This window comes from Mytilus edulis, chromosome 9 (genome assembly GCF_963676685.1).
Source record: "Mytilus edulis chromosome 9, xbMytEdul2.2, whole genome shotgun sequence".
Taxonomy (NCBI): Eukaryota; Metazoa; Mollusca; class Bivalvia; order Mytilida; family Mytilidae; genus Mytilus; species Mytilus edulis.
In genome coordinates this window covers 22612744-22639218 of record NC_092352.1, presented here as the reverse complement: position 1 = coordinate 22639218, position 26475 = coordinate 22612744, and the positions used below count along the sequence as shown (strand labels likewise).

The 26475-nt window shown below is 33.1% G+C and overlaps 1 protein-coding gene across 3 annotated transcripts in view; it reads right to left on the bottom strand.

Annotated features, from left to right (window-relative positions):
• The window catches only part of LOC139487816 (uncharacterized), a 108282-nt gene that overhangs the window by 14931 nt on the left and 66876 nt on the right, over positions 1 to 26475 (bottom strand). For all 3 annotated transcript variants that reach the window (XM_071272948.1, XM_071272947.1, XM_071272949.1), the window contains 11 exons: positions 26298 to 26459; positions 25721 to 25882; positions 24200 to 24361; positions 16688 to 16849; positions 16157 to 16321; positions 15450 to 15611; positions 13563 to 13730; positions 12895 to 13056; positions 10885 to 11052; positions 9557 to 9712; positions 824 to 982 (listed from right to left, as the gene is read on the bottom strand). In XM_071272948.1, the coding sequence (XP_071129049.1) occupies positions 824 to 982; positions 9557 to 9712; positions 10885 to 11052; positions 12895 to 13056; positions 13563 to 13730; positions 15450 to 15611; positions 16157 to 16321; positions 16688 to 16849; positions 24200 to 24361; positions 25721 to 25882; positions 26298 to 26459 (1788 nt within the window). The remainder of the gene's footprint in view (positions 1 to 823; positions 983 to 9556; positions 9713 to 10884; positions 11053 to 12894; positions 13057 to 13562; positions 13731 to 15449; positions 15612 to 16156; positions 16322 to 16687; positions 16850 to 24199; positions 24362 to 25720; positions 25883 to 26297; positions 26460 to 26475) is intronic.

Below are 26475 nucleotides of genomic sequence, written 5' to 3'. Positions count from 1 at the left end.
TGCGGGTCACCGGACACAATTTTTAAACTAGATACCCTAATTATGATTTTGGCCATATTTGGTTAAATTTGTCCCAGTAGTTTCAGAGGAGAAGATTTTTGTAAAAGATAACTAAGATTTACGAAAAATGGTTAAAAATTGACTTTAAAGGGCAATAACTCCTAAAGGGGTCAACTGACCATTTAGGACCTGCTGACTTATTTGTAAATCTTACTTTGTTTAACATTTTTTTTATTTACAGTTTATCTCTATCTATAATAATATTCAAGATAATAACCAAAAACAGCAAAAATTTTCTTAAAATTACCAATTCAGGGGCAGCAACCTAACAACGGGTTGTCCTATTCATCTGAAAATTTCAGGGCAGTTAGATCTTGACCTGATAAACAATTTTACCCCATGTCAGATTTGCTCTAAATGCTTTGGTTTTTGAGTTATAAGCCAAAAACTGCATTTTACCCCCATGTTCTATTTTTAGCCATGGCGGCCATCTTGGTTGGTTGGCGGGGTCACCGAACACAATTTTTAAACTAGATACCCCAATGATGATTGTAACCAAGTTTGGTTGAAATTAGCCCAGTAGTTTCAGAGGAGAAGATTTTTGTAAAAGTTAACGACGGACGACGACGACGACGGACGACGGATGACGGACGACGGACGACGGACGACGGACGCCAAGTGATGAGAAAAGCTCACTTGGCCCTTCGGGCCAGGTGAGCTAAAAAGGGTACTGGAAGAAACATGATAATTGTTGCACAATGGACTTTGAACTATTAGATCTTTTTTATAAACTTATTACAAGGCATATCTATGTTATACTTACGAACATTACATGCATTCTGATTCGTAGATCCAGTACTAGCAGTAATGAATCCAGTTTGACATTTTGTACAACTACTGGCTTTCTTCTCAATTTTATAATACCCAATCTGACATTCGACACACAGACCATTTACATCTTCATATCCTGGATCGCAACTCACTAAAATCATAAAAAAACACAAATTACTCGATTTCTATTTAATGCAATCACAAAGTAGAGGCTCTAAAGAGCCTGTGTCGCTCACCTTGGTCTATGTGCATATTAAACAAAGGACACAGATGGATTCATGACAACATAGTGTTTTGCTGATGATGATGTGTTTGTAGATCTTACTTTACTAAGCATTCTGGTACAATTTTCTGTATCTATAATAAACTTGGCCCTTTAGATACAGAGGAAAATATTTTGTAACAATTTACAAAAATTTACCAAATACGTGAAAATTGTTAAAAATTAACTATAATGGGCAATAACTCCTTAAGGGGTCAACTGACTATTTTGGTCATATTGACTTATTTTTAGATCTTACTTTGCTGAACATTATTGCTGTTTACAGTTTATCTCTATCTATAATAGTATTCAAGATAATAACCAAAAACGGCAAAATGTCTTTAAAATTACAATTCAGGGGCAGCAACCCAACAACCGGTTGTCCCATTCATCTGAAAATTCCAGGGCAGATAGATCTTGACCTGATAAACAATTTTATCTCTCTGTCAGATTTGCTCTAAATGCTTTGGTCTCAGAGTTATAAGCCAAAATCTACATTTTACCCCTATGTTCTATTTTTAGCCATGGCAGCCATTCTGGTTGGTTGACCGGGTCACCGGACACATTTTTAAACCTAAATAACCTAGTGATGATTGTGCCCAAGTTTGGTTAAATTTGGCCCAATAGATTCAGAGGAGAAGATTTTTGTAAAAGCTAACCATGACGGATGACGACGGACTACGAACGCCAAGTGATGGGAAAGAGCTAAAAATACAAGTCAATAGATCACTACTTAGTGCAATTTTAAAAAAACACTAATCATAAGAAATCACTGAAATCATAAACCACGCCTGGTAAACCATCTAATCTCAACCAAATGTTGAGACGGTAAAAAGTATTCTGGCACTTCCTGTTGAGCTTTTCTGGTTCAAAATATCCAAAATAAACATAGGGTAAGTCGACTTTTCGTCAATTTACTGAAAATCAATGATTGTTTTGTAAAATAGGAGAATGTCATGCCATAGATAAATGATAATTCTAACTAATATGTCTCTTCTTGGTTCAAAATATCTGAAATTGAAGTCACTATCACTTTTCTCCTACGGATTATCATATTTACTTTCTTTCAATCCGATAGAACTGCTATGATATTAATGATTTAGCAAGAAAATATGTCAATTATTTGTGTTTTTTTAATGCTTTACGATAACCACTTCTGTAAATTGCAAGACTGTTTGATTGTCAAGCCTAGTCTTAGCACAGAAATGAAAAATTCGAAATGGTTGAGATATAAAGGTATTGGTTGAGTCTTTCTGTCACAATGTTGAGACTTTCTGGTTACTTTGTGTCATGAAATATGTTACTGTTAAAAACATTGGCACTTAGGTTTCAAAGTTTAAATTAACTATGACTGGCAACCCAACACGCGTGCATTATTATTATATAAAGATAAAAATATTGAGTTTATTTCAACTAATCAAAATGTAATTTCTATTGTTAAAATATAGTTAATTCCCAAAATGAACAAAGAAACTTTATCAGTGCGCGGTACTATTCGAGTTAACCTTTTTAACGGTTAACTTGATATATGTTTTCTGTCTGTGGTAAGTTAAAATCTGAATACAGATACAATTTTAAGAATTGCCGATAGAAAAATGCATGCCTTTCTAGTATAAATAAGATTAGTTTATAATATATAAATATTAATATGATATGGAAGAATTCGATTTCTCACAGACATTGTTCAATGCCGAAAATGCATACCTTTATAAAGAAATAAAATTGTTAAAAACTAAACAATCGAACAGGACCCCCTTCTCTAGGTTTGTTATTTCGTGCACATTATTTCAGGATGAGTTCTCACTCTAAAAGGTGGTGATCATTTATTTGTGAGCAAAAGGTGTTATTCTGGTCATTATAATACTGATCACAAAAACAAGCCTTAGATATGATTCGATTTTAAAACTGCTAAAATGCAAGTACTATATATGTGACGTCCAACTTAGTGTAATCACACGTGTTGTGTTGAAATAATTATAACTTAGATTGATTGTTCACAACTGCATTCAGGGCACATCCTTAGTATTTGGTAATATTCAGCAACATTAATATTATACCCCGGACCCTGTCACTCTAGGCCAAGATCGCACCACGATCTCTAAAAAAATAATGCTTTTGACGATCATAGTGCAATCATGTAGATCGCAGTATCAGTCGGAAACCCGGTTAAAGTAGAACAAAAGCATTGAAGCTCTTTGTTAGAGAAGGCGATAAATGCTTACTGAATTGTTTACTATAGTAACAAAAAATTTGTTAATAGAAACAAATAATATGACAATTTTCTTCTCAATTACGAAGTGTTTTATTTTAAAAACATCGTTTGCATAAGTTTTCAATTTACCTATAAAATAGTTAAGCAGAACAATTATGTATCAAGTCCTTGACATGGGTATCTATCAAGATGGATGTAGAAAATGCATAACCTCCGATTTCTTTGAACAAGAGTGCACACGCTGAAATGTCTCGCCTTCTATACTAATCATTGATATTATGTTGATAGTCCTAAGTATAAAGCTAAGCTTTATAACAACTGTCACATAAACTTAACATTAACCAAGATAACTAAACATAGACCAATGAACCTTGAAAATGAGGTCAAGGTCAGATGAACCATGCCAGGCAGACATGTACAGCTAACAATGCTTCTATACAACATATATAGTTGACCGATTACTTATAGTTTAAGAAAAATAGACCAAAACACAAAACCTTAACACTGTGCAATGAACCGTGAAAATGAGGTCACGGTCAAATAAAACCTGTGCGATTGACATAAAGATCATAAAATATTTCCATACACCAAATATAGTTGACCTATGGCATATAGTATTAGATAAAAAGACCAAAACTCAAAAACTTAACTTTGACCACTGAACCATGAAAATGAGGTCAAGGTCACATGACATCTGCCCGCTAGACATGTACACCTTACAATCGTTCCATACAACAAATATAGTAGACCTATTGCATATAGTATGAGAAAAACAGACCAAAACACAAAAATTTAACATTGACCACTGAACCATGAAAATGAGGTCAAGGTCACATGACATCTGCCCGCTAGACATGTACACCTTACAATCATTCCATACAACAAATATAGTAAACCTATTGCATATAGTATGAGAAAAACAGACCAAAACGCAAAAATTTAACTATAACCACTGAACCATGAAAATGAGGTCAAGGTCAGATGACACCTGCCAGTTGGACATGTACACCTTACAGTCCTTCCATACACTGAATATACTAGCCCTATTGCTTATAGTATCTGAGATATGGACTTGACCACCAAAACTTAACCTTGTTCACTGATCCATGAAATGAGGTCGAGGTCAAGTGAAAACTGTCTGACAGACATGAGGACCTTGCAAGGTAAGCACATATCAGTTATCCTATTACTTATAATAAGAGAGAATACAACATTACAAAAAATTTGAACTTTTTTTTCAAGTGGTCACTAAACCATGAAAATGAGGTCAAGGACATTGGACATGTGACTGACGGAAACTTCGTAACATGAGGCATCTATATACAAAGTATGAAGCATCCAGGTCTTCCACCTTCTAAAATATAAAGCTTTTAAGAAGTTAGCTAACGCCGCCACCGCCACCGCCGCCACCGCCGGATCACTATCCCTATGTCGAGCTTTCTGCAACAAAAGTTGCAGGATCGACAAAAATTACCACGGACGGAGAACATCAACCTATTAGTTCAGTAATTTTTGTGTCTGCTCTTCCATTAGGGACAACATAAAAAAATCAATGAAGGATAAAATTTTTAAATAGTTCGGATACTGGGGGAGGGGGGGGTAAAAAATATGTTATGTTTATTAATTGACATCGATTCATTATATATCATTATTGGTCAATCAAAATTAAGTTAAGAGGGGTGTTGGGGGGGGGGGAGGGGTTAGTGAAAAAACTATATGAATTAAGTTTTTTTTATCCTACATTGAACTTTTGATGTCTAGTGAAATACCGCAGGCACTTGTCCCAGAAAAAAAATTCCTATATACCTTAGTATAAGACAAATAGCGGATACAAAACGGACACATGAAGGACGAGTATTGTACAAAACGGACGCTTACCGGACACTTCAAAGTTTTGAACATGCTCAATTTTTTCCATCGGACAAAACGGACGTCGACTGATAAAACGGACAGTCCGACACTGAGCGAAATGAAACAGATATCGACCGACGTCTTAGCCGGGATAACAACATGCGGCTTACGGACATGAACGAATTAAAAAAAAAAGAGTTATCGGTTCGGCGTCAGTTCGCGCTATCTAGTGAGGTGTGACCGGAGTTTTAAGCACCAATCACACCTTATTGGATAGCGCAAACGGACGCCGAAAGGATAACTTTTTTCAATCCGTTCATGTCCGTTAGACATCCCTTAGTTTTCGTTTTATGTCCGTTCAGCATCCGTTTTATCCATCAATGTCCCTTCTGTCCATTGGAAAATTTTGAGCATGTTCAATGAATTAAAGGACGTTCAACAGATGAAGTGTTCGTTGTACATCCGGTAGGCGTCCATTTTTTACAGTATGTGTCCGTTCCATTTCCGTTTTTAATCCGTATCTTCATCAACGGACTCACAACGGATATCAATTTTGTCAACGGAAACCCTTTTCTTTTCTTTAGGCGTCCGTTCGTGCTATCCGGTACGGTGTGATCACAGCTGAAGTGAGAAGTAAACACTTCTAGGCTTAGATTTAGAATAATGTGTTCTTAAAAAGGGACAAATATTAACTGTGGGACAATACCTTGTGTATACTATAAATATAGATATTTAAAAGAAGATGTGGTATGATTGCCAATGAGACAACTCTCCCCAAGCGAACAAAATGACACAGAAATTAACAACTATAGGTCACCGTACGGCCTTCAGCCATGAGCAAACCCCATACTGCATAGTCAGCTATAAAAGGCCCTAAAATGACAATGTAAAACAATTGTAGCGAGAAAACTTACGGCCTTATTTATTTTAAAAACAAGAGGCTGTCACAACGACAGCAAACCGGATTTATTAACATTTATTTGTGTCCTGGCAATATCACAAGAACCATTACTGATGAATGGTGAAAGTGAAAATCGTCAATATCAAATTTGACCTCCATTTTGTCATCAGTATCAACATATTAAAATTTGAAAAGCTTAGATTGAATGGTTCATGAGTAAATGCAACAACGTGAATGGAAACACCATTTTACGATCTTTCAAGAACCATAACTCCTGAACGGTAAAAGTCAAAATCGTCATTATTGAACTTGACCTCTATTTTGTCATCCGTAACAACATATATTAAAATTTCAAAAGCTTTGGTTGAATGGTTCATGAGAAAATGCACGGACACGACGGGAAACACCATTTTTCAATCTTTCAAGAACCATAACTCCTGAACGGTAAAAGTCAAAATCATCATTATTGAACTTGACCTCCATTTTGTCATCAGTAACAGCATATTAAAATTTCGGAAGCTTTGGTAGAACAGTTCATGCATAAATGCACGGACACGACTGGAAACTCCATTTTTCAATCTTTCAAGAACCATAACTCCTGAACGGTAAAAGTCAAAATCGTCATTATTGAACTTGACCTCCATTCTGTCATAAGTAACAACATATTAAAATTTCGGAAGCTTTGGTAGAACAGTTCATGCGTAAATGCACGGACAACTCCATTTTTCAATCTTTCAAGAACCATAACTCCTGAACGGTAAAAGTCAAAATCGCCATTATAGAACGTGACCTTCGAATAGTTGTCAGTAATAACATATTAAAATTTTAAAAGCTTTGATTGAACGGTTCATGAGTTAATGCACGGACAACATTTGATTGCCACCCGCCCGCCCGCCGTACATCCCCAAATCAATCATCGACATTTTTGTCACAAAAATCTGGTTAAAAAATGAACGAAAACAAATATGTAACACATAAACAAACGACAACCACTGCAATACGTGGTCCTAACTTAGGACAGGCACATACATACATAATGTGGCGGGGTTAAACATGTTATAGCGGGATCCCAACCCTCCCCTAACCTGGGACATTGGAATAACAGTACAACATAAGAACGAATAAAAAAAAACAGTTGAAAAAGGCAACTCATCAGAAGTACACAGATACAAGTGGACGTGTACATATCAATTTCATTTCAAAAGCACACACGGCGTGTCAATCTAGTACATAGGAGGGTTTATATTCGTGCAACATTTTCATGTACTCGTCTTGAATATGCATGTAGTTAGACAATGGGCGTTAATGACTCATTCAAACATCAATACTACAATCTTTTCAGTTTTACTCCTGTTCATATTGATTATAAACATAGAAAAAACGTTATAGAAAATAACTGACCCACTGACATTTACTTTGGTGAAATTGCCACCCGTTGATATATAACTTGACAATGAACAAGAGACCCATTCCTGTGGCACGTCTCTGTATTCTTTATAGAGAAGGAACCCCATACCACGATATGAGGCTGTCAGAATAAAGGTCTAGTGTTGAAGATTCACAGTTAAGCACTGATATTATGTAAATATAGCGCAGGGGATGCAAATTGTCCCGTGCTAACGATTTTTAAAACCAAGTTCTGTAGATACAGTGTTATGTTGATGTTAACACCAGCACTGCAAATGTAAAGTATAGCGATGTAGATATCTAAAAGTTAGCTATTGAGATGTCAAGATAAGCGATGAATAAATTCTAGCTTTTGGAGATGTCAATTACACCATTATTGACTTTATAGCTTCTGTGCAAAACTGCATCTCAAACGCTAGACTATTAATCTCCAGTGCTAGAACTTTAATACTTTAAAAAAACACACAGTTGTTTACTATTTAGACTCTATTACAACCAAAGGTCTCTTTAGAAGCTGCTGTCATAACTACAGACAAGATTTAAATGACAGTTGGAACGTTTTGACGGTTGTATATGTAATTGATACTAAGCTATAGTTGAAAGTTTCATTCACCAGAAGATCTCAACATTGTTCCAGAATATCTCAACCGATACCAGAAAATCTCAACATGACATACTTTATAGCATATTTCGCTTAATGCAATTATATAAGTAAAGAAAAAGAACAAACTGTAATTTTATGTTTATAAGGTTTTAGAAAAATACTAATTCATTGATATATACGTGAGCTTACGTATATCAATGATATCGCTAACATTTTGTCAATAGCTGACTGCACTGGCCACAAAGTTTACCTGCTGGAGAAAAGTCATTCCGATGTCATTTTAAATCATATTGGTCCATGTTATACACGACAGAAACCCTAATTCAATTATCTATGGCATGACATTCTCCTATTTTACAAAAAAACGCATTGATTTTCAGTAAATTGACGAAAAGTCGATCTACCCTATGTTTATTTTGGATAATTTGAACCAGAAAAGCTCAACAGGAAGTGCCAGAATACTTTTTACCGTCTCAACATTTGGTTGAGATTAGATGGTTTACCAGGCGTGTAAACATCACTTTTAAAGTATTCAAACTTCTATTTAGACAATATACATATACTGTCTTGAAATATGACATTTATTTATACGAGGCTTAGAAACGGGGAAATGCGAGGTTCTACCGAGCATTTTTCCGTTTCATGCCAAATACAAATAAATGTCATATTTCAAGACACTATACGTATATTGTTTTTATACTGAAATCGATAAAAAATTTAAAAAAATAAAAAATATGTAACAAATATTGTTAAAAAAAGTGTTTTGGAATTTCCCTCTTGGGGGTACCATTTTGGGTTATTTCCCTATGAGTGTAGTCCAGGCGGTAAGACATTGAAATTTTAAGAAATAAGAAAGGGAAAATGAACTTAATTAATAACACTTGATACACATGGTATAAAATTAACAATTTGAAGATATAACAAGTTTAAATACATAAAAGTTTGACCATTGTTACTACACGTTGTCATGGTTGTGACGTGACATTGTTGATGAAATACAGTAGTTCCGGTTAGTAGGCGGGGCTTATAGGTTAGTTGAGGTCATTGACGTATAAGGCTAACGTTTATACGTATAGCTTTATCTGTATAGTAAAATAGCTGATTGCAGTATAAAAAATGCTCTGCCTCCCGATTAAATGGCAACAAACAAGAATGTGTTCATAGTAAATAGATGCCCCACTCACACTTTCATTTTTTTTTATGTTCAGTGGACAAAGCTATAATTTGGGTCAAAACTCTAATTTGGCATTAAAATTAAAAATATCACATCATAAGGAATATGTGTTTTAAGTTTCAAATTGATTGGACTTCAACTTCATCAAAAAACTACTTTGACCAAAAACTTTAACCTCAAAGACAAAAAAACTAAAACTTGAAGCGGGACAGACAGACGGACATACGAAAGAATGGAAGCACAGACTGAAAAACATAATGCCCATAAATGGCGCATTAAAAAAAACAATGGATTAAAATTATTATAATACTTACATATGCAATCATTGAGTGATGTAGCCCCAGGAAGAGTGGTAGTTTTCTGTGGAGGACAGCTATCACAATCAGTCTGCCATTTATTACTCTGGTATGTACCAGCAGGACAAATCTGACATGCAGTACCAACAATCTTGTATCCAGCTGTACAGTTACCTTAAATTAACAAAACAATACTAAACACAGTGTTATAACTAGCTGAACAGTTACCCAAATTGACAAAACAATATTAAACACAGTGTTATATCCAGATGAACTGTTACCCAAATTAACAAATCTATAGTAAACTCAGTCTTATATTCAGCTGAACTGTTATACGAAATTAACAAAACAACAGTAAACGCAGTCTTATATCCAGCTGTACAGTTACCCCAAATTAACAAAACAACAGAAAACTCTGTCTTATATCCATCTGTACAGTTACCCAAATTAACAAATCTATAGTAAACTCAGTCTTATATCCAGCTGAACTGCTACACTAAATAAACAAAACAAAAGAAAACTCTGTCTTATATCCAGCTGTACAGTTACCCCAAATTAACAAAACAACAGTAAACACAGTGTTATATCCAGATGAACAGTTACCCCAATTAACAAATCTATAGTAAACTCAGTCTTATATTCAGCTGAACTGTTATACGAAATTAACAAACAACAGTAAACTCAGTCTTATATCAAGCTGTACAGTTACCCAAATTAACAAATCTATAGTAAACTCAGTGTTATAACCAGCTGAACCGCTACACTAAATAAACAGAACAACAGTAAACACAGTGTTATATTCAGCTGTACAGTTACCCCAAATTAACAAAACAATATTAAACACAGTGTTATATCCAGATGAACAGTTACCCAAATTAACAAATCTATAGTAAACTCAGTCTTATATTCAGCTGAACTGTTATACGTAATTAACAAAACAACAGTAAACTCAGTCTTATATCCAGCTGTACAGTTACCCCAAATTAACAAAACAACAGAAAACTCTGTCTTATATCCAGCTGTACAGTTACCCCAAATTAACAAAACAACAGAAAACTCAGTCTTACATCCAGCTGTACAGTTACCCAAATTAACAAATCTATAGTAAACTCAGTCTTATATTCAGCTGAACTGTTATACGAAATTAACAAAACAACAGTAAATGCAGTCTTATATCCAGCTGTACAGTTACCCCAAATTAACAAAACAACAGAAAACTCTGTCTTATATCCAGATGTACAGTTACCCCAAATATACAAAACAACAGTAAACTCTGTCTTATATCCAGCTGTACAGTAAAGGAACATTAACATCTAATCTCAATATATCTATTTAATAATACATACCTACAGTACACTGTGATTGTAATGGAGTTCCAATTGATGGAGTGATACGGTCTGTTGGACACAATGTACACTCAGAAAACAAGTCTATGGCATTGTCCTTGAAGTAGCCTCTATCACATTTTACACAATTACCCTGGCTATCTTTTTCTTCACCAGGGATACAATATGCTAGAAGAAAAAAATAAAAGGTGACAATCATTTACAAATAAACAGATTGGATAAATGTAACATTGCGAAAAACAAGTTATTTTTCTTTGTTTAGTGACTGGATGAAAGTGTAAACATGGCGCTTGCGTTTGTTGTAAACCAGGTCAAAATCAAATGAAATCTGAAGTAAGGGAACATTTTTTTGAAAAGAATACTGAAGATTTGAAGCCAGATTAGTATACTTTTTTATGTACAAAACACTTGGAATGGACATCGTTCAGTGTTCAATTTGATAAAACAAAAGAAATCCAGAATTACTTGTACTTAAGAATTGTTGCAAAACTTCTGGTTTTAATTTAGTCTTCAAAATCGAATGAAATATTACAGTTGTCTGAGAAATTAACCCTTTGAGTCATTTAAATCACTTCAATTTTAATCAGTTGCCTTCAATAGACTGTTCTTGAATGTTATAGAAAAATGGATAGAAAGTTCACCAAGTAAATATGATGAAACAGTCATTATGCTATGAATGCTATATGTTATCGATAATTTGAAAAAAAGGCACCAACTCTTAAGTTATCTAGGGACCTAAAACCTGTGAAAAAATTTCTGAATCCTTGTCTCCAATGATATTAGATGTGATATTGCTTATACAACTGCATATAAAAAATCATTGACTTACCATTAGGGGTTTATCTTAAAATGACCTAACCACAAGGTTTGACAAATAAATTAGACAAAAGTTTGAAAGTCAACAAAAAAATAACTCCAATTGAAAAGAAAGGGCCAAATACATTCCAAAAGAACACTGTGTTTGTAATCTAACTTTTTAGACATAAATCACTCTTGCTGATGATGAGTAAATCTAAGTGAAACCAGGTGACTAATAGTGATTAAGTGAATCAATTGAAACCAGATTAAGGTTATCAAAGTGAAACCCAAGTGACTACTAGTGATTAAGTAATTCAAGTGGAACCAGGTTACTGCTATGGATTCATTGAATCAATTTAAACCAGGTAGCTATTAGTGATTAAGTGAATCAATTGAAACCAGGTGACTTCTAGTGTTTATGTGAATCAAAATGAAACCAGGTGCCTTTGAGTGAGTAAGTGAATCAATTGAAACTAGGTGAGTTCTAGTGATTAAGTGAATCAAAATGAAACCAGGTGACTACTAATGAGTATCTGAATTACAGTGAAACAAGGCAGCTTCTAGTGATTATATATTTTTTATTGAAACCAGATGACTATTAGTGATTTAGTGAATCAAAGTGACTACTAGTGATTAAGGTTATCAAAGTGAAACCAAGTGACTGCTAGTGATTAAGTGAATCAAAATGAAACCGGGTGCCTTTGAGTGAGTAAGTGAATCAATTGAAACCAGGTGAGTTCTAGTGATTAAGTGAATCAAAATGAAACCAGATGACTTTGAGTGAGTAAGTGAATCAATTGAAACCAGGTGACTTCTAGTGATTAAGTGAATTAAAGTGAAACCAGGTGATTTCTAGTGATTAAGTGAATCAAAGTGAAACCATGGGACTATTAGTGAATATGTGAATTAAGTGAAACCAGGTGACTATTAGTGAGTTTAAAGTGGATCAAATTGATACAAAGGGACTACTAGTGGTTAACAGTGAATACAATTAGATTTATAACTTTCTCATATAAAATCTATCACACTGTCTACCACTCACTGATCCAGCCCATCTTGTATGGGTTAGTTATACAGTCTGTACATGGTTGGTAGACTAATCAAATTGAGAATGGAAATGTGGAATATGTCAAAGAGACAACAACCCCACCAAAGAGCAGATATTAGCCAAAGGCCACCATTGGGTCTTTAATGCAGGGGAAAAAGACTTACTTTCACACTGTGTAAGGCTGACTGATCCAGTCTGTCTGGTATACGTGTTAGTTGGACAAGTTTTACATGTAGTTTGGTAGTGAAGATCTTGATATTCTCCTCTTACACATGTTTCACATCCAGTGTCACCAGCATTTCTCTTAGATCCAGCTTTACAATTCCCTACAATACAAAATATACAGTTCTGATAAAATCATAATCCTCGGATAGGTTCCTGGAGTCAAGCCAATTAGTTATATAGATCAATTTAAGAAACATGTTATTTGTGACCATGTTATATGGTCAATTAAAGAAATGTGTAATTTGTGACCATATTATATGGTCAATTTAGGAAATGTGTTATTGTGACTGTATTCATGTGGTCAATTTAAGAGAGCCTTTGTTTTCTGTTTCTCAAGACCATACTTCAACTGAAAGAGGAACTGAGCTTTTGAAAAAGTTTGCATGGTTGAAGAAAGCAGGAGTGATTATAATCAAACAAGGGCCTGCATTCTACAGTTGTCTTTCTGTGTTTTGGTACATCAAAGCAAGGTGAAGACCAACGAACTCTGTGAATTTTAAATAAAAGATAAATACTTGGTCACCCAAATTGGATTTATCATGACTATATATCTGTACAGACTTTATATCTGTGGGTTTAAACCTTGAATCCGAACATTGATACTTACTAACTGTACATTGTTGTGAACTTGTTGATTTTTTCCCTGGAGTGACGTAATCAGAAGGACAAGCAGTGCAATTCATAAAGCGATCGTTGGTATTATGTTTATAGAAGCCAATCTCACAATCAACACAGTTTCCATTGTCCATTCTTTCCTGTCCCTCAGGACAATAATCTAAAAACAAGATACACAAAATGATTAAAATGTTTATACCTCAACATAAGGGGAAATCATTCTTTGGTATATAAAACAAGTATTATCAATACAAAGTTGTAGTGCTATAATTTGTATCTTGAAATATATATTTGGGTACAGACTTCAGGCTTGGGTTTAAAACACACCACATTCATACATTGACTTATGTGAAAATACCTATTCATTAATATATTTGATAGGTCAATAACAACCCATTTATATATATTGCCCAACTATCATGACATCTTATTTATACTGTAAGCACATGAGTCATAAGATCATTCATAATACTAGATGAAAAAGGTCAGAACACAGTTTTTACAAACAAAAGATGAACATTTATGACCCATTGACATATAAGTTCCTTCCCATTGATATATTACATGTAACTCCTAAAAATTTCACTCCATTAAAATATTTGACATTCCAAAAAAGTGACTCATACCATGCAGCCTAATCATTTTACAGGACTTAACTTCATCAAGAACACTCAAATAAAAAAAACAAAATTGAAAGTCAAGCATGTATAGATACTTAAAGTGCTCTTTTCAATAGCTACCAACCGATAAAAAATATCCCAATAATTTGATAAGTTTTTTATTTCTCAATTTTCCCCCTTATGTTTGCAATTTGGAAAATAAATGTAGGACAACTATAAATAAAAATTGTAATATCAAAAACATGGTGGTACGATATATCTTTAGGTGGATGTTCAGTCTTACAACTTCACATTAACTTTAAAAACAAGAGGCTGTCACAACGACAGCAAACCGGATTTATTAACATTTATTTGTGTCCTGGCAATATCACAAGAACCATTACTGATGAATGGTGATAGTGAAAATCGTCAATATCAAATTTGACCTCCATTTTGTCATCAGTATCAACATATTAAAATTTGAAAAGCTTAGATTGAATGGTTCAAGAGTAAATGCAACAACGTGAATGGAAACACCATTTTACGATCTTTCAAGAACCATAACTCCTGAACGGTAAAAGTCAAAATCGTCATTATTGAACTTGACCTCTATTTTGTCATCAGTAACAACATATTAAAATTTCAAAAGCTTTGGTTGAATGGTTCATGAGAAAATGCACGGACAAGACGGGAAACACCATTTTTCAATCTTTCAAGAACCATAACTCCTGAACGGTAAAAGTCAAAATCGTCATTATTGAACTTGACCTCCATTTTGTCATCAGTAACAGCATATTAAAATTTCAGAAGCTTTGGTAGAACAGTTCATGCGTAAATGCACGGACAACTCCATTTTTCAATCTTTCAAGAACCACAACTCATGAACGGTAAAAGTCAAATTCGTCATTATTGAACTTGACCTCCATTCTGTCATTAGTAACAACATATTAAAATTTGGGAAGCTTTGGTAGAACAGTTCATGTGTAAATGCACGGACAACTCCATTTTTCAATCTTTCAAGAACCACAACTCATGAACGGTAAAAGTCAAAATCGCCATTATTGAACTTGACCTTCGTATAGTTGTCAGTAATAACATATTAAAATTTTAAAAGCTTTGGTTGAACGGTTCATGAGTTAATGCACGGACAACATTTGATTGCCGCCCGCCCGACAGCCCGACCGCCGTACATCCCCAAATCAATAACCGACATTTTTGTCACAAAAATCCGGTTAACAACATATAAAATCTTGTTTTTATATTTGTATATCCTGACATACTTATACACTGTGTAACTGAGGTTGAAGCATCATCTTCTGTCCATGTTCCTGCATTACAATTAATACAGGTAGTCTGGTCTGGATTTGGTTGGTATGTCCCTGTAGCACATTTATCACACTGTGAACCGCCTAAATTTGATTTATATCCAGCAGCACAACTAACTGTTAAAAAGTAAACAAACAAAAAAGTTAATAATTTTACAAAATCTAAATTAAATAAAATGTGTTGATCTTTGAAGAAATCTGTTTAAACCAAACCCAAATCAATTTGTTTGGCTTCAAAGTATATTGATGTTGATATAAAAAGTCATTGATTTAGAGCTGGTCTGGTGAAGACCAGATTTGGTTAAGACAGGAGGGTTGTTATGGGAGTACAAATAACATACGAAGATTATTTTTCATAAAGCTTCTACAAAAACCTTTTTGTGTTTATCTGCTGAAATAAAAAAGTTAGTTGTGTTTATCCAAAGGAAAAAAAACAACAAATTTTGTCTAAAATTTAGACCCCTATTATCTCTGAAAGTAGCACATGAAGGTATATTTTTTTATTACATATTTGAGTTACTTAGGCAAAAATAGCTAATATGCAAATTTTCCTAAAAAAAATCATCATTGGATGGAAACTGTATCCTATGCCCTTAAGATTGGTGTAAAGTACCCTACCAACAGAACCATAAACAACAGTTATCTATCTCACTAAAACTTACAGATGGAACAATCTGTGGCTGAGGTTGAACCTTTGGATGGTGTCTTTTTATTTTGAGGACACTGAATACATTGTGCATAAATGTTTACACTGTTGTCCTTGTAGTATCCAATATCACAGAGCTCACAAGTCAGAGAATTGTTCTGGTATCCAGAGTCACAGAAAACTGAAAAAGAACCACATTATATTGTGTTTAAAATAATCTAAATCATTTATATGCAGAGAGTATCCTGGATCAATTACAAGACTGACATGACCTTTAAGGTAAACAATTATTTGTCCGATCTCATGATATTTAACACATATATTTCACTTGCTTTGTAAAAATGTATATACAGTGATACAGCTGTACTACATTGGTGATATTTCACCAAAAAAATAGAAATTCAGTAATTGGCAAATGGATTATGTATAACAAAGTTTCCATCGGAACTTCTGTTAGGCAGAACAAATATTCGTTAACAGTGTCAAGTATTTTTCTTCAGCAAAATTGTATAGTCATTTTTAATTCAAATTATGATTTACTACTTACATTTGCAGTCATCTTGGGATGTAGAAGCCTCCTGGTCAGTTCTGTAACGAGCTCCACCACATGATAAACATGATGTCTGCCATTTCTGTGGCTGGTATTCACCAATCGGACATTTCTCACATGTATCTGTACCAACACGTTTGTATCCAGCTTCACAAGCCTCTGTCATAATAAAGAAAATGTTACATACCATATGATGATGTACATTTCATACCAATATTGAATGGATTTGAACACATTTTTGTCATATATTAGTCATTGAAATAAACTTTTAATGAAGCATTCAGCACTAAATCATCTAAAATTGACAGGTGCTTGTGAAAGCAAGAGAAAATATACCAACAGTGTTCAATTTTTATTAGAGATGGATTTTTATGGAATCTTTTCATTTATGTTGTATGTCAAAGAGCATTTTACCTTGTCTCATGGGTTTTTTATTCTTTTAAAAATGCATTATGTCAAAATTTTACTGTAAAAGCATGCATAATTCGAATTCATATGACATACGAAAATATATGATCTTACAATCTTACAATTATCCCTAGGTAGCACCAGGTATTGAAGAATTTAATTTTTTAATGGCTAATCAGCTTCCTGTTAGAACATCACACCCTTCTTTTCATAAAATTTTTTTTTTTGGGGAATGCTTTGAGAACATAAATAGTTATTATATACTTTAGTAGTAAATACAGATAAATTGTATGTGTAATAAATCATTGGCAAGCGTGCTGTATCAGCCACCCGTGATGATATCGATATCAGCCCGATTGCAAAGGCTTTATCACACCTTTAATCTGTATGACGTCACGTCATCGATTTTAGTCACTGTTGCAAAGGCATCAAACCCCTAATCTGTATGACGTCATGTCAAACCTATAATCTGTATGATGTCATTTCAAACCTCCTTATCTATACGACGTCATGTCACATAAAAAAATCTACTTAAAGTATATGTATATAATAAAGTGTATATGATATGGCTTTTTCAATATCACACACCATATCAACCCTCAAACAATATAATCCCTCGAGCAGAGCTCTTGGGATTATATTGGTGTCTCGGGTTGATACGGATGTGATATTGAAAAAGCCATATGATATTCTCTATTAATCACTTGTAAATATTTGTTTAAATATGTTGCATATGTATGTGAGTATATTTGTGAGTAAAACGATCAAGTCCTCCTTCGGTTCATTATCATATGTGAAATAATATAGATAATAAGGACATACCCTTATTGCTCTATACATGTAGTAGCTACTCTATCCATATGTCTGTCCTTCACAAATACCTATTTTGTATGATAACTCAATGTATTTTGACTGATTGATATACAAGGTATTCACAATGCACATGTAAAGCATCATTTGATTTTGAAGTGTTTGCGATTTAATTGACTATAAGGCTGAAAAGACCTTTATGATGCCTCATTTTGCTTAGTTATTCCTTTGGATTATTTCAGACATCAAAAGCTTGCAACAAGAGAAGTTAGGGAAGGTGTCACTTATTCTTCTGGCATTGGTTTGGAAGACCACCTTTCAGATGACATTGAAGAAATTCCAAGTCCATCACTGCAACCTGCATACCAAATGATTGAATGGTCCACTACAGTTAATAAAATTTTCTTCGACATTGAAGCAACAGGCTTAGGTATGATTGCAGTAAAAAGATATATCTCTTCTATAGAAATTTTGATCTGACATATGTTTTTAGAATTGCTTTGATATGGTCATGTGTTGAAATTGCAACCCTATTTTTCATAAAAAAAATTGAAACTTTATATACATGTGTCTAAATTATCAGACAAATTCATTATAAAATTGATCGACTACAAAAGCAATGAACCACACTAAAAACATAAATTATATTCAGGTACTCTAAAAGGGTGAGCCGTTTGTGCTATATATTATACTTGTATGCCTCCAAGATATTGTATATATACAAAAAGATGTGGTATGATTGCCACTGAAACAACTCTCCACAAGAGACCAAATAGCATAGAAATTAACAACTATAGGTCACTGTATTCCCTTCAACAATGAGCAAAGCCCATACTTCATAGTAAGCTATAAAAAGTCTGAAATATGTATGGCTGCTATGCTCAAACAACAATGTATGGTCAAATATTAGAATTCAAATTTACAAAACAAATTTATTTTCAAAATGGACTGTTCAGTACCCAGATTAAGTTAAAGTCCCTGATTTGACAAGTTTAGCTTCAGTTTACTACTATCTTGAAAACAAAAACGGAGATCAATGAGCATTCAAATAGTATAGATAATATGAATGACAGACTTCAGAAGCTTGGGCTTGTAAAGTTTAAAAAATTTCTAGTTAATGCATTTTTCAATTCTTATTGGCATGATTCTGTTGGCTAGTGCTTGTTCAACATGCCTATCATGAAAGTGATTTACCAATGTTATGCCTTTTATATTTCAGCAAGAAACTCTCACATAACACAGATTTCTGCAACATCTGACAAAGGTTCCATCAACACATATGTACTTCCAAAGAAACCAATAACACCTAAGGCACAGATGTTTTGCCATGACGAGGAAGTAAAATCAGTTAGCATCAAAGAGGCTTTAAAGATGTTTATATTATTTTTAGCGCAATACAAGAAAAACATAATTATTGGTCATAACATCAAATCATATGACATTCCAGTGCTATTTTGTGCTTTAAATAATTGTTCAATTATGAATGAATTTTCATGTTCCATTCTTGGATTTTTAGACACGCTACAACTATTCAAATCTTTATTACCTAGATTAACCTCATATTCACAAACAAATTTGGACAATACAGTATTAAATGAAACATATGACGGTCATGATTCAATGGAGGACGTTGTTGCTTTGAGTCGTCTTTTCCATCACTTAGCTCTATCAACAGAAGCAAAACAATTGTCATCTTTTTCCTTTGATTCAGCTGCAAGGAGATATGAACACAACCAGAAAATGAAACTACTTCTCCCTACTTTGACACCTCTTACAGAATAGAAAGTAATCACACTAACTGCAAATGTAATAGCAGCAAGTGGCATGTCTTTTTCTCATTTACGCATTTCATATGCGAGAGATGGCCGCCAAGGGATAGAAGATGTTATGAAAGAGGAGGATGTAAATAGAAAAGTGCGTGTCACCAAATCAAAGAAGATAGTGGATGCCATATCTGACTTTTTTAAAAGTTTAAAACCAGATACTTGATGTACTTTAGCATGTACCTTTCATATATTTATACCCGAATTAGAACTACATTCAAATCTTGCATGGGATTGATATCATAATCCAAAAGATCTAAATTTGCTACCAATTTGATTTCTTTCGGATTGGGGCTTTTAAAAAAATTCTTGTGTATACATGTATGGGAGAGTGCTCACTATATTTTAGGTTATTTCATATTCAAAATTCATAATAAATGTCTATAGGTTAGGGTCTTCAGAGGATAAATTTGTTTTCTTAAAAAAACTAATTGGCATGTAAAATAACGTTCAGGTATTTTTTTCTTATTGAGAATGTTTATTTTTATATCCATTTATTACCTGAAGTATGCAATTCTGGTCTAAGCAAAAGTGGAGAGTCATCTATTGATATTTTGGAAAATACTTTATTTCAAATTGTGAAATTGATCATAGGGACTGCATTGAGCAAGAATTTATGTGATAATTAAAAAATATTTCAGCTATTACAAATGATTGATTCTGAAAAAAATAAAGAGGATGATTTTGAGTATTGTCATGGTATTACCTACTGCTGCACTTGTCGATATTTACATTGTAACTTTGGTATCTGAATGGTGCATTAATTGTGTTAACCCCTTTCAATTTCAAGGTATAGTATTATGGTATGCATGTAAAGTTGGTTAATTTTTCCAGTTACGATAAGGGTTAAATTTTAACAAAATTTTGGATTTTTGAACTTGGCTATTTTCCAGCAAATTCCTGTGATGGTCAACATATATGACTGTGTGTTACAGATTGAAAAAAAATAAACAGTTGAAAAACTATGTCTAGCTAACATCACATGAGCATTTGCTCTATAATGGCATATTTTAATTTTTGTTTATGAAGTTTTCAAAGTAAAATGAGGCAGTAATACTACTGGAATTGAACAAAATATGGGCAAAACCACAGTTTTTTGAAAATTCTTAACATGGATTTTTTTCTTGTATCAGTTTTCAAGATCATAATACCTCTTTTTAACTATTAATTATTTAAATATGATTCTGATTACAATTTTCTATTTTTTTACCCCCTAAAAGATTGTAGAAAGTGGATTTTGAGTAAAATCTAGTTTTTGAAAATCTCAATTATGCTTATAAATTTTCGAATTCCAACATGGATTTTTTTCTTGTATCAGTTTTTAAGACCATTAGACCTTTCTTCTTATCCTTTAACTTTGAAATGTGGTTTTAATTACAATTTCTTATTTTGTATGCCCTAAAAGGTTGTAAAAAGTGTAGATTTTGGGTAAAATCCAGTTTAAAAAAAATTCAAATGAAGATTTTTTTCTAATTCCAACATGTATCAGTTTTTAAGATCATGAGACATTCCTTTTTAACTATTAATTATTGAAATATGGTTCTAATTACAATTTCCTATTTTTTACTACCTAAAAGGTTGTAGGAAGTGTTGATTTTTGGAAAATTCCATGTTATAGGTGGTGCAGAAATTTATCATCATTCTGAAAAACAAGTATTAAATTCTTTGCAATTTGACAAGTATTTTATACTAAATATTATGAATTGTAATTGATTTATTGTTTTACATTTTATTTATATGAGATTTTTTTATTTAAAGGTAAAGGTATTTTTTCCTTTGAAATGGGATGAATTACCATCCTTTACTGATTGTATGATAAAAAAAAAATTTTGACATGGATTTCTTAATTAAACATGAAAACATGTTAAAAGTGTTATATCTTTATTTTCTATGCCATTTTGAAGCATTCTAATTACATCAACCTGAGCAGCGTACTCCCATAATTAACTTTAGAACTGTTACTTACAAAGCTTCAAAACTGAATCTCCCTAGATACTTGAAAACAAAATATTTCTTATTGGAACAAATTCATCAAGTGACTCTTATAAGTGAAGATTTAAACACATTTTAGGGACTTCTGATCATCCCATCTCTGGAAACATTCTGTATACGCCTGTCCCCAAGTCAGGAGCCTGTAGTTTCTGGGTTATTGTTAGTTGTTTGTCATATTTGTTTTTTGGTAAGTTGTTATTCACCTTGATACATGATTTGAAAAGCAGCATCACCACAGTCTTAAACCATTAAATCGACCATTATGATGTCAATATCTGCCCTTACTTATGAAACTATATAATGTCAATCAAGGGATATCACCAGTCAAATTATCTTACTTATATTACATTCTCCTTGAACAGTAGGACCTGTACTAAGTGTACTTACTGATATTACATTCTCCTTGTACAGTAGAACCTGTACTAAGTGTACTTACTGATATTACATTCTCCTTGTACAGTAGAACCATGTACTTACTGATATTACATTCTCCTTGTACAGTAGAACCTGTACTAAGTGTACTTACTGATATTACATTCTCCTTGTACAGTAGAACCATGTACTTACTGATATTACATTCTCCTTGTACAGTAGAACCTGTACTAAGTGTACTTACTGATATTACATTCTCCTTGTACAGTATAACCTGTACTAAGTGTAGTAAATCTGTACTTACTGATATTACATTCTCCATGTACAGTAGAACCTGTACTAAATGTAGTAAATCTGTACTTACTGATATTACATTCTCCTTGCACAGTATAACTTGTACTAAGTGTAGTAAATCTGTACTTACTGATATTACATTCTCCTTGCACAGTATAACCTGTTCTAAGTGTAATAAATCTGTACTTACTGATATTATATTCTCCTTGCACAGTATAACCTGTACTAAGTGTAGTACATCTGTACTTACTGATATTACATTCTCCATGTACAGTAAAACCTGTACTAAATGTAGTAAATCTGTACTTACTGATATTACATTCTCCTTGCACAGTATAACCTGTACTAAGTGTAGTAAATCTGTACTTACTGATATTACATTCTCCTTGCACAGTATAACCTGTACTAAGTGTAGTAAATCTGTACTTACTGATATTACATTCTCCATGCACAGTATAACCTGTACTAAGTGTAGTAAATCTGTACTTACTGATATTACATTCTCCATGTACAGTAGAACCTGTACTAAATGTAGTAAATCTGTACTTACTGATATTACATTCTCCTTGCACAGTAGAACCTGTACTAAATGTAGTAAATCTGTACTTACTGATATTACATTCTCCTTGCACAGTATAACTTGTACTAAGTGTAGTAAATCTGTACTTACTGATATTACATAATCCTTGCACAGTATAACCTGTACTAAGTGTAGTAAATCTGAACTTACTGATATTACATTCTCCTTTCACAGTATAACCTGTACTAAGTGTAGTAAATCTGTACTTACTGATATTACATTCTCCTTGCACAGTAGAACCTGTACTAAATGTAGTAAATCTGTACTTACTGATATTACATTCTCCTTGTACAGTAGAACCTGTACTAAATGTAGTAAATCTGTACTTACTGATATTACATTCTCCTTGTACAGTAGAACCTGTACTAAATGTAGTAAATCTGAACTTACTGATATTACATTCTCCATGCACAGTATAACCTGTACTAAGTGTAGTAAATCTGTACTTACTGATATTACATTCTCCTTTCACAGTATAACCTGTACTAAGTGTAGTAAATCTGAACTTACTGATATTACATTCTCCTTGTACAGTAAAACCTGTACTAAATGTAGTAAATCTGTACTTACTGATATTACATTCTCCTTGTACAGTAGAACCTGTACTAAATGTAGTAAATCTGTACTTACTGATATTACATTCTCCTTGCACAGTATAACCTGTACTAAGTGTAGTAAATCTGTACTTACTGATATTACATTCTCCTTGCACAGTATAACCTGTACTAAGTGTAGTAAATCTGTACTTACTGATATTACATTCTCCTTGTACAGTAGAACCTGTACTAAGTGTAATAAATCTGAACTTACTGATATTACATTCTCCATGCACAGTATAACCTGTACTAAGTGTAGTAAATCTGTACTTACTGATATTACATTCTCCTTGTACAGTAGAACCTGTACTAAGTGTAGTAAAACTGTACTTACTGATATTACATTCTCCTTGTACAGTAGAACCTGTACTAAGTGTAATAAATCTGTACTTACTGATATTACATTTTCCTTATACAGTAGAACCTGTACTAAATGTAGTAAATCTGTACTTACTGATATTACATTCTCCTTGCACAGTATAACTTGTACTAAGTGTAGTAAATCTGTACTTACTGATATTACATTCTCCTTGTACAGTAGAACCTGTACTAAATGTAGTAAATCTGTACTTACTGATATTACATTCTCCTTGTACAGTGGAACCTGCATTAAGTGTAGTAAATCTGTACTTACTGATATTACATTCTCCTTGTACAGTAGAACCTGTACTAAGTGTAGTAAATCCAAGTTGACAAGATATACAGCTTGAATGTACCCCTGATGTTCTGTAAGTGCCTACAGCACAGTCCACACAGTTGCCATTCTGAGATAATTCTTTGCCAGATGGACATTCATCTAGAAATAATCAATTTATACTGACTGTGTACTCATGATGACAAATATTGTAAACCAACTATCTATGCAAGAGCTCTTTTAATATTTAGAGAAGAAAAATTAACAAATTGTCTTGAAAAGGTAAAATTGGGATTTTTACATGCATGAAAACACCAATAAGGTAAAAAATTTGTAAGGGTTCCACGGAACCCAGTGTCTCGCCTACTTTTGCTGTTAATCGCAGACTCAACAAAAATGAGGAAAAACATTAATAAAAATTTCCCTATCAATACTGTCTTTTGATTGAAAGAAGCTTCCAAGTTTGGTAAAAAAAATCCAGGATAGTTTATGAATCTAATAAATGTTTTATAAACTTTAACTGCAGACTGTATGTAATGTTAACTGGAAGAAAAACTAAGTTCATTTATAAATAAAGTACGGAAAAAGTGATTTTTTTTTTTTTTAAATTTACTTCTGAATAATATCTTATGATCAGAAACAAGCTTTTGTCAAGTTTGGTAGAAATCCAGGATAGTTTAAGAACATTATAAAAATTTTAAAAACTTAAACCACAGAGTGAATGTTTTGTTTCTGGCAAGAAAACTAAGTCCATTTATAAGTAAAATACGGAAAAAAGTGGAAATTTATTTTTACAAAATTTTCTTCTTGATACTATCTTATGATCATAAACAAGCTTCTGTCCAAGTTTGGTACAAATCAAGGATAGTTTATGAAAGTTATTAAATTTAAAAACTTTAACCACAGAGTGAATGTAATGTTTCCTCGCAGAAAAACTAAGTCCATTTATAAGTAAAATACAGAAAAGTGGAAATTTATTTTTACAAAATTTTCTTCTTGATACTATCTTATGATCATAAACAAGCTTCTGTCCAAGTTTGGTACAAATCAAGGATAGTTTATGAAAGTTATTAAAATTTTAAAAACTTTAACCACAGAGTGAATGTAATGTTTCCTCGCAGAAAGTCCATTTATAAGTAAAATACGGAAAAAATGGAATTTTATTTTTTTGCAAAATTTACTTCTGGATACTTTCTTATGATCATAAACAAGCTTCTGTCCAAGTTTGGTAGAAATTCAGTATAGTTTAAGAAAGTTATTAAAATTTCAAAAACTTTAACCACAGAGTGAATATTTGTGGCCGCCGCTGCCGCCGCAGCCGGAATGTAGGATCGCTTAGTCTCGCTTTTTCGACTAAAGTCGAAGGCTCGACAATAAACCACAAAAATAAATTGCAGCTGAAAGTTTTATTCTATCCTCTCTGTTTTCAGAGTGCTTTCCTTTGTTGGGAGTATATTGAAATTGCTTCAGAAACAAATCCCAATAAATACATTTTTTTACCAGTAAGTCCATCCTACTCACCATAACATGAAGCTGATGACAATGAAGCTGGATCTCTTGTGGTTTGTCCTAATCCACACCAATCACAATAAAACTGCCCTGTACTTTGTTGGTAATAACCTACTGGACAGTCTGAGCACTGTGAATTTGTCATATTGAAATACTGACCAGCTGGACAGGAGTCTAAAAATACATTTTATCATTTTTAGGAATTAGTTTTTTGTATTACATTAAAGCAGATCATTAAAGTAATATAATCTAATAATTCCACTCATAATCATAAGTGAATTTAATATCTTTATATTTTTATATTTTTCACTTCATTTTTCACATAAAATCAATTTAAAATTTCTTTAAAAAAGACTCAAAATACCTTGGTAGAAGAATATCAAATTGTAAATTCTACCTACTCCATAATACTTTTAATATGTATAAATTTTGAAAGTTAAAGTTATAAGCCCACTAACTCATCCATGTTAGGGAAATATAACCATGAATATCTTATTTGTGCATATGTTGTTTAACAAAGATTTTTGCCAAATGGTAGCAGACTGTAGAAATCTTCATTGAACAAAGGAACAGATTCGGTGAGACTTACTATAACATTTACTAGCATCATTTGTTCCTGTGGTCTGTGTTGTAAGTCCAGTGGTACATGTCTTACATACTGTTTGTCCATCCAGATCTGTATACTGACCAATTGGACAGTCCATACACATCTTTGTTGCAGCCACCCAGTATGTTCCAGGACCACATTTGACTGAAACATAACAAAT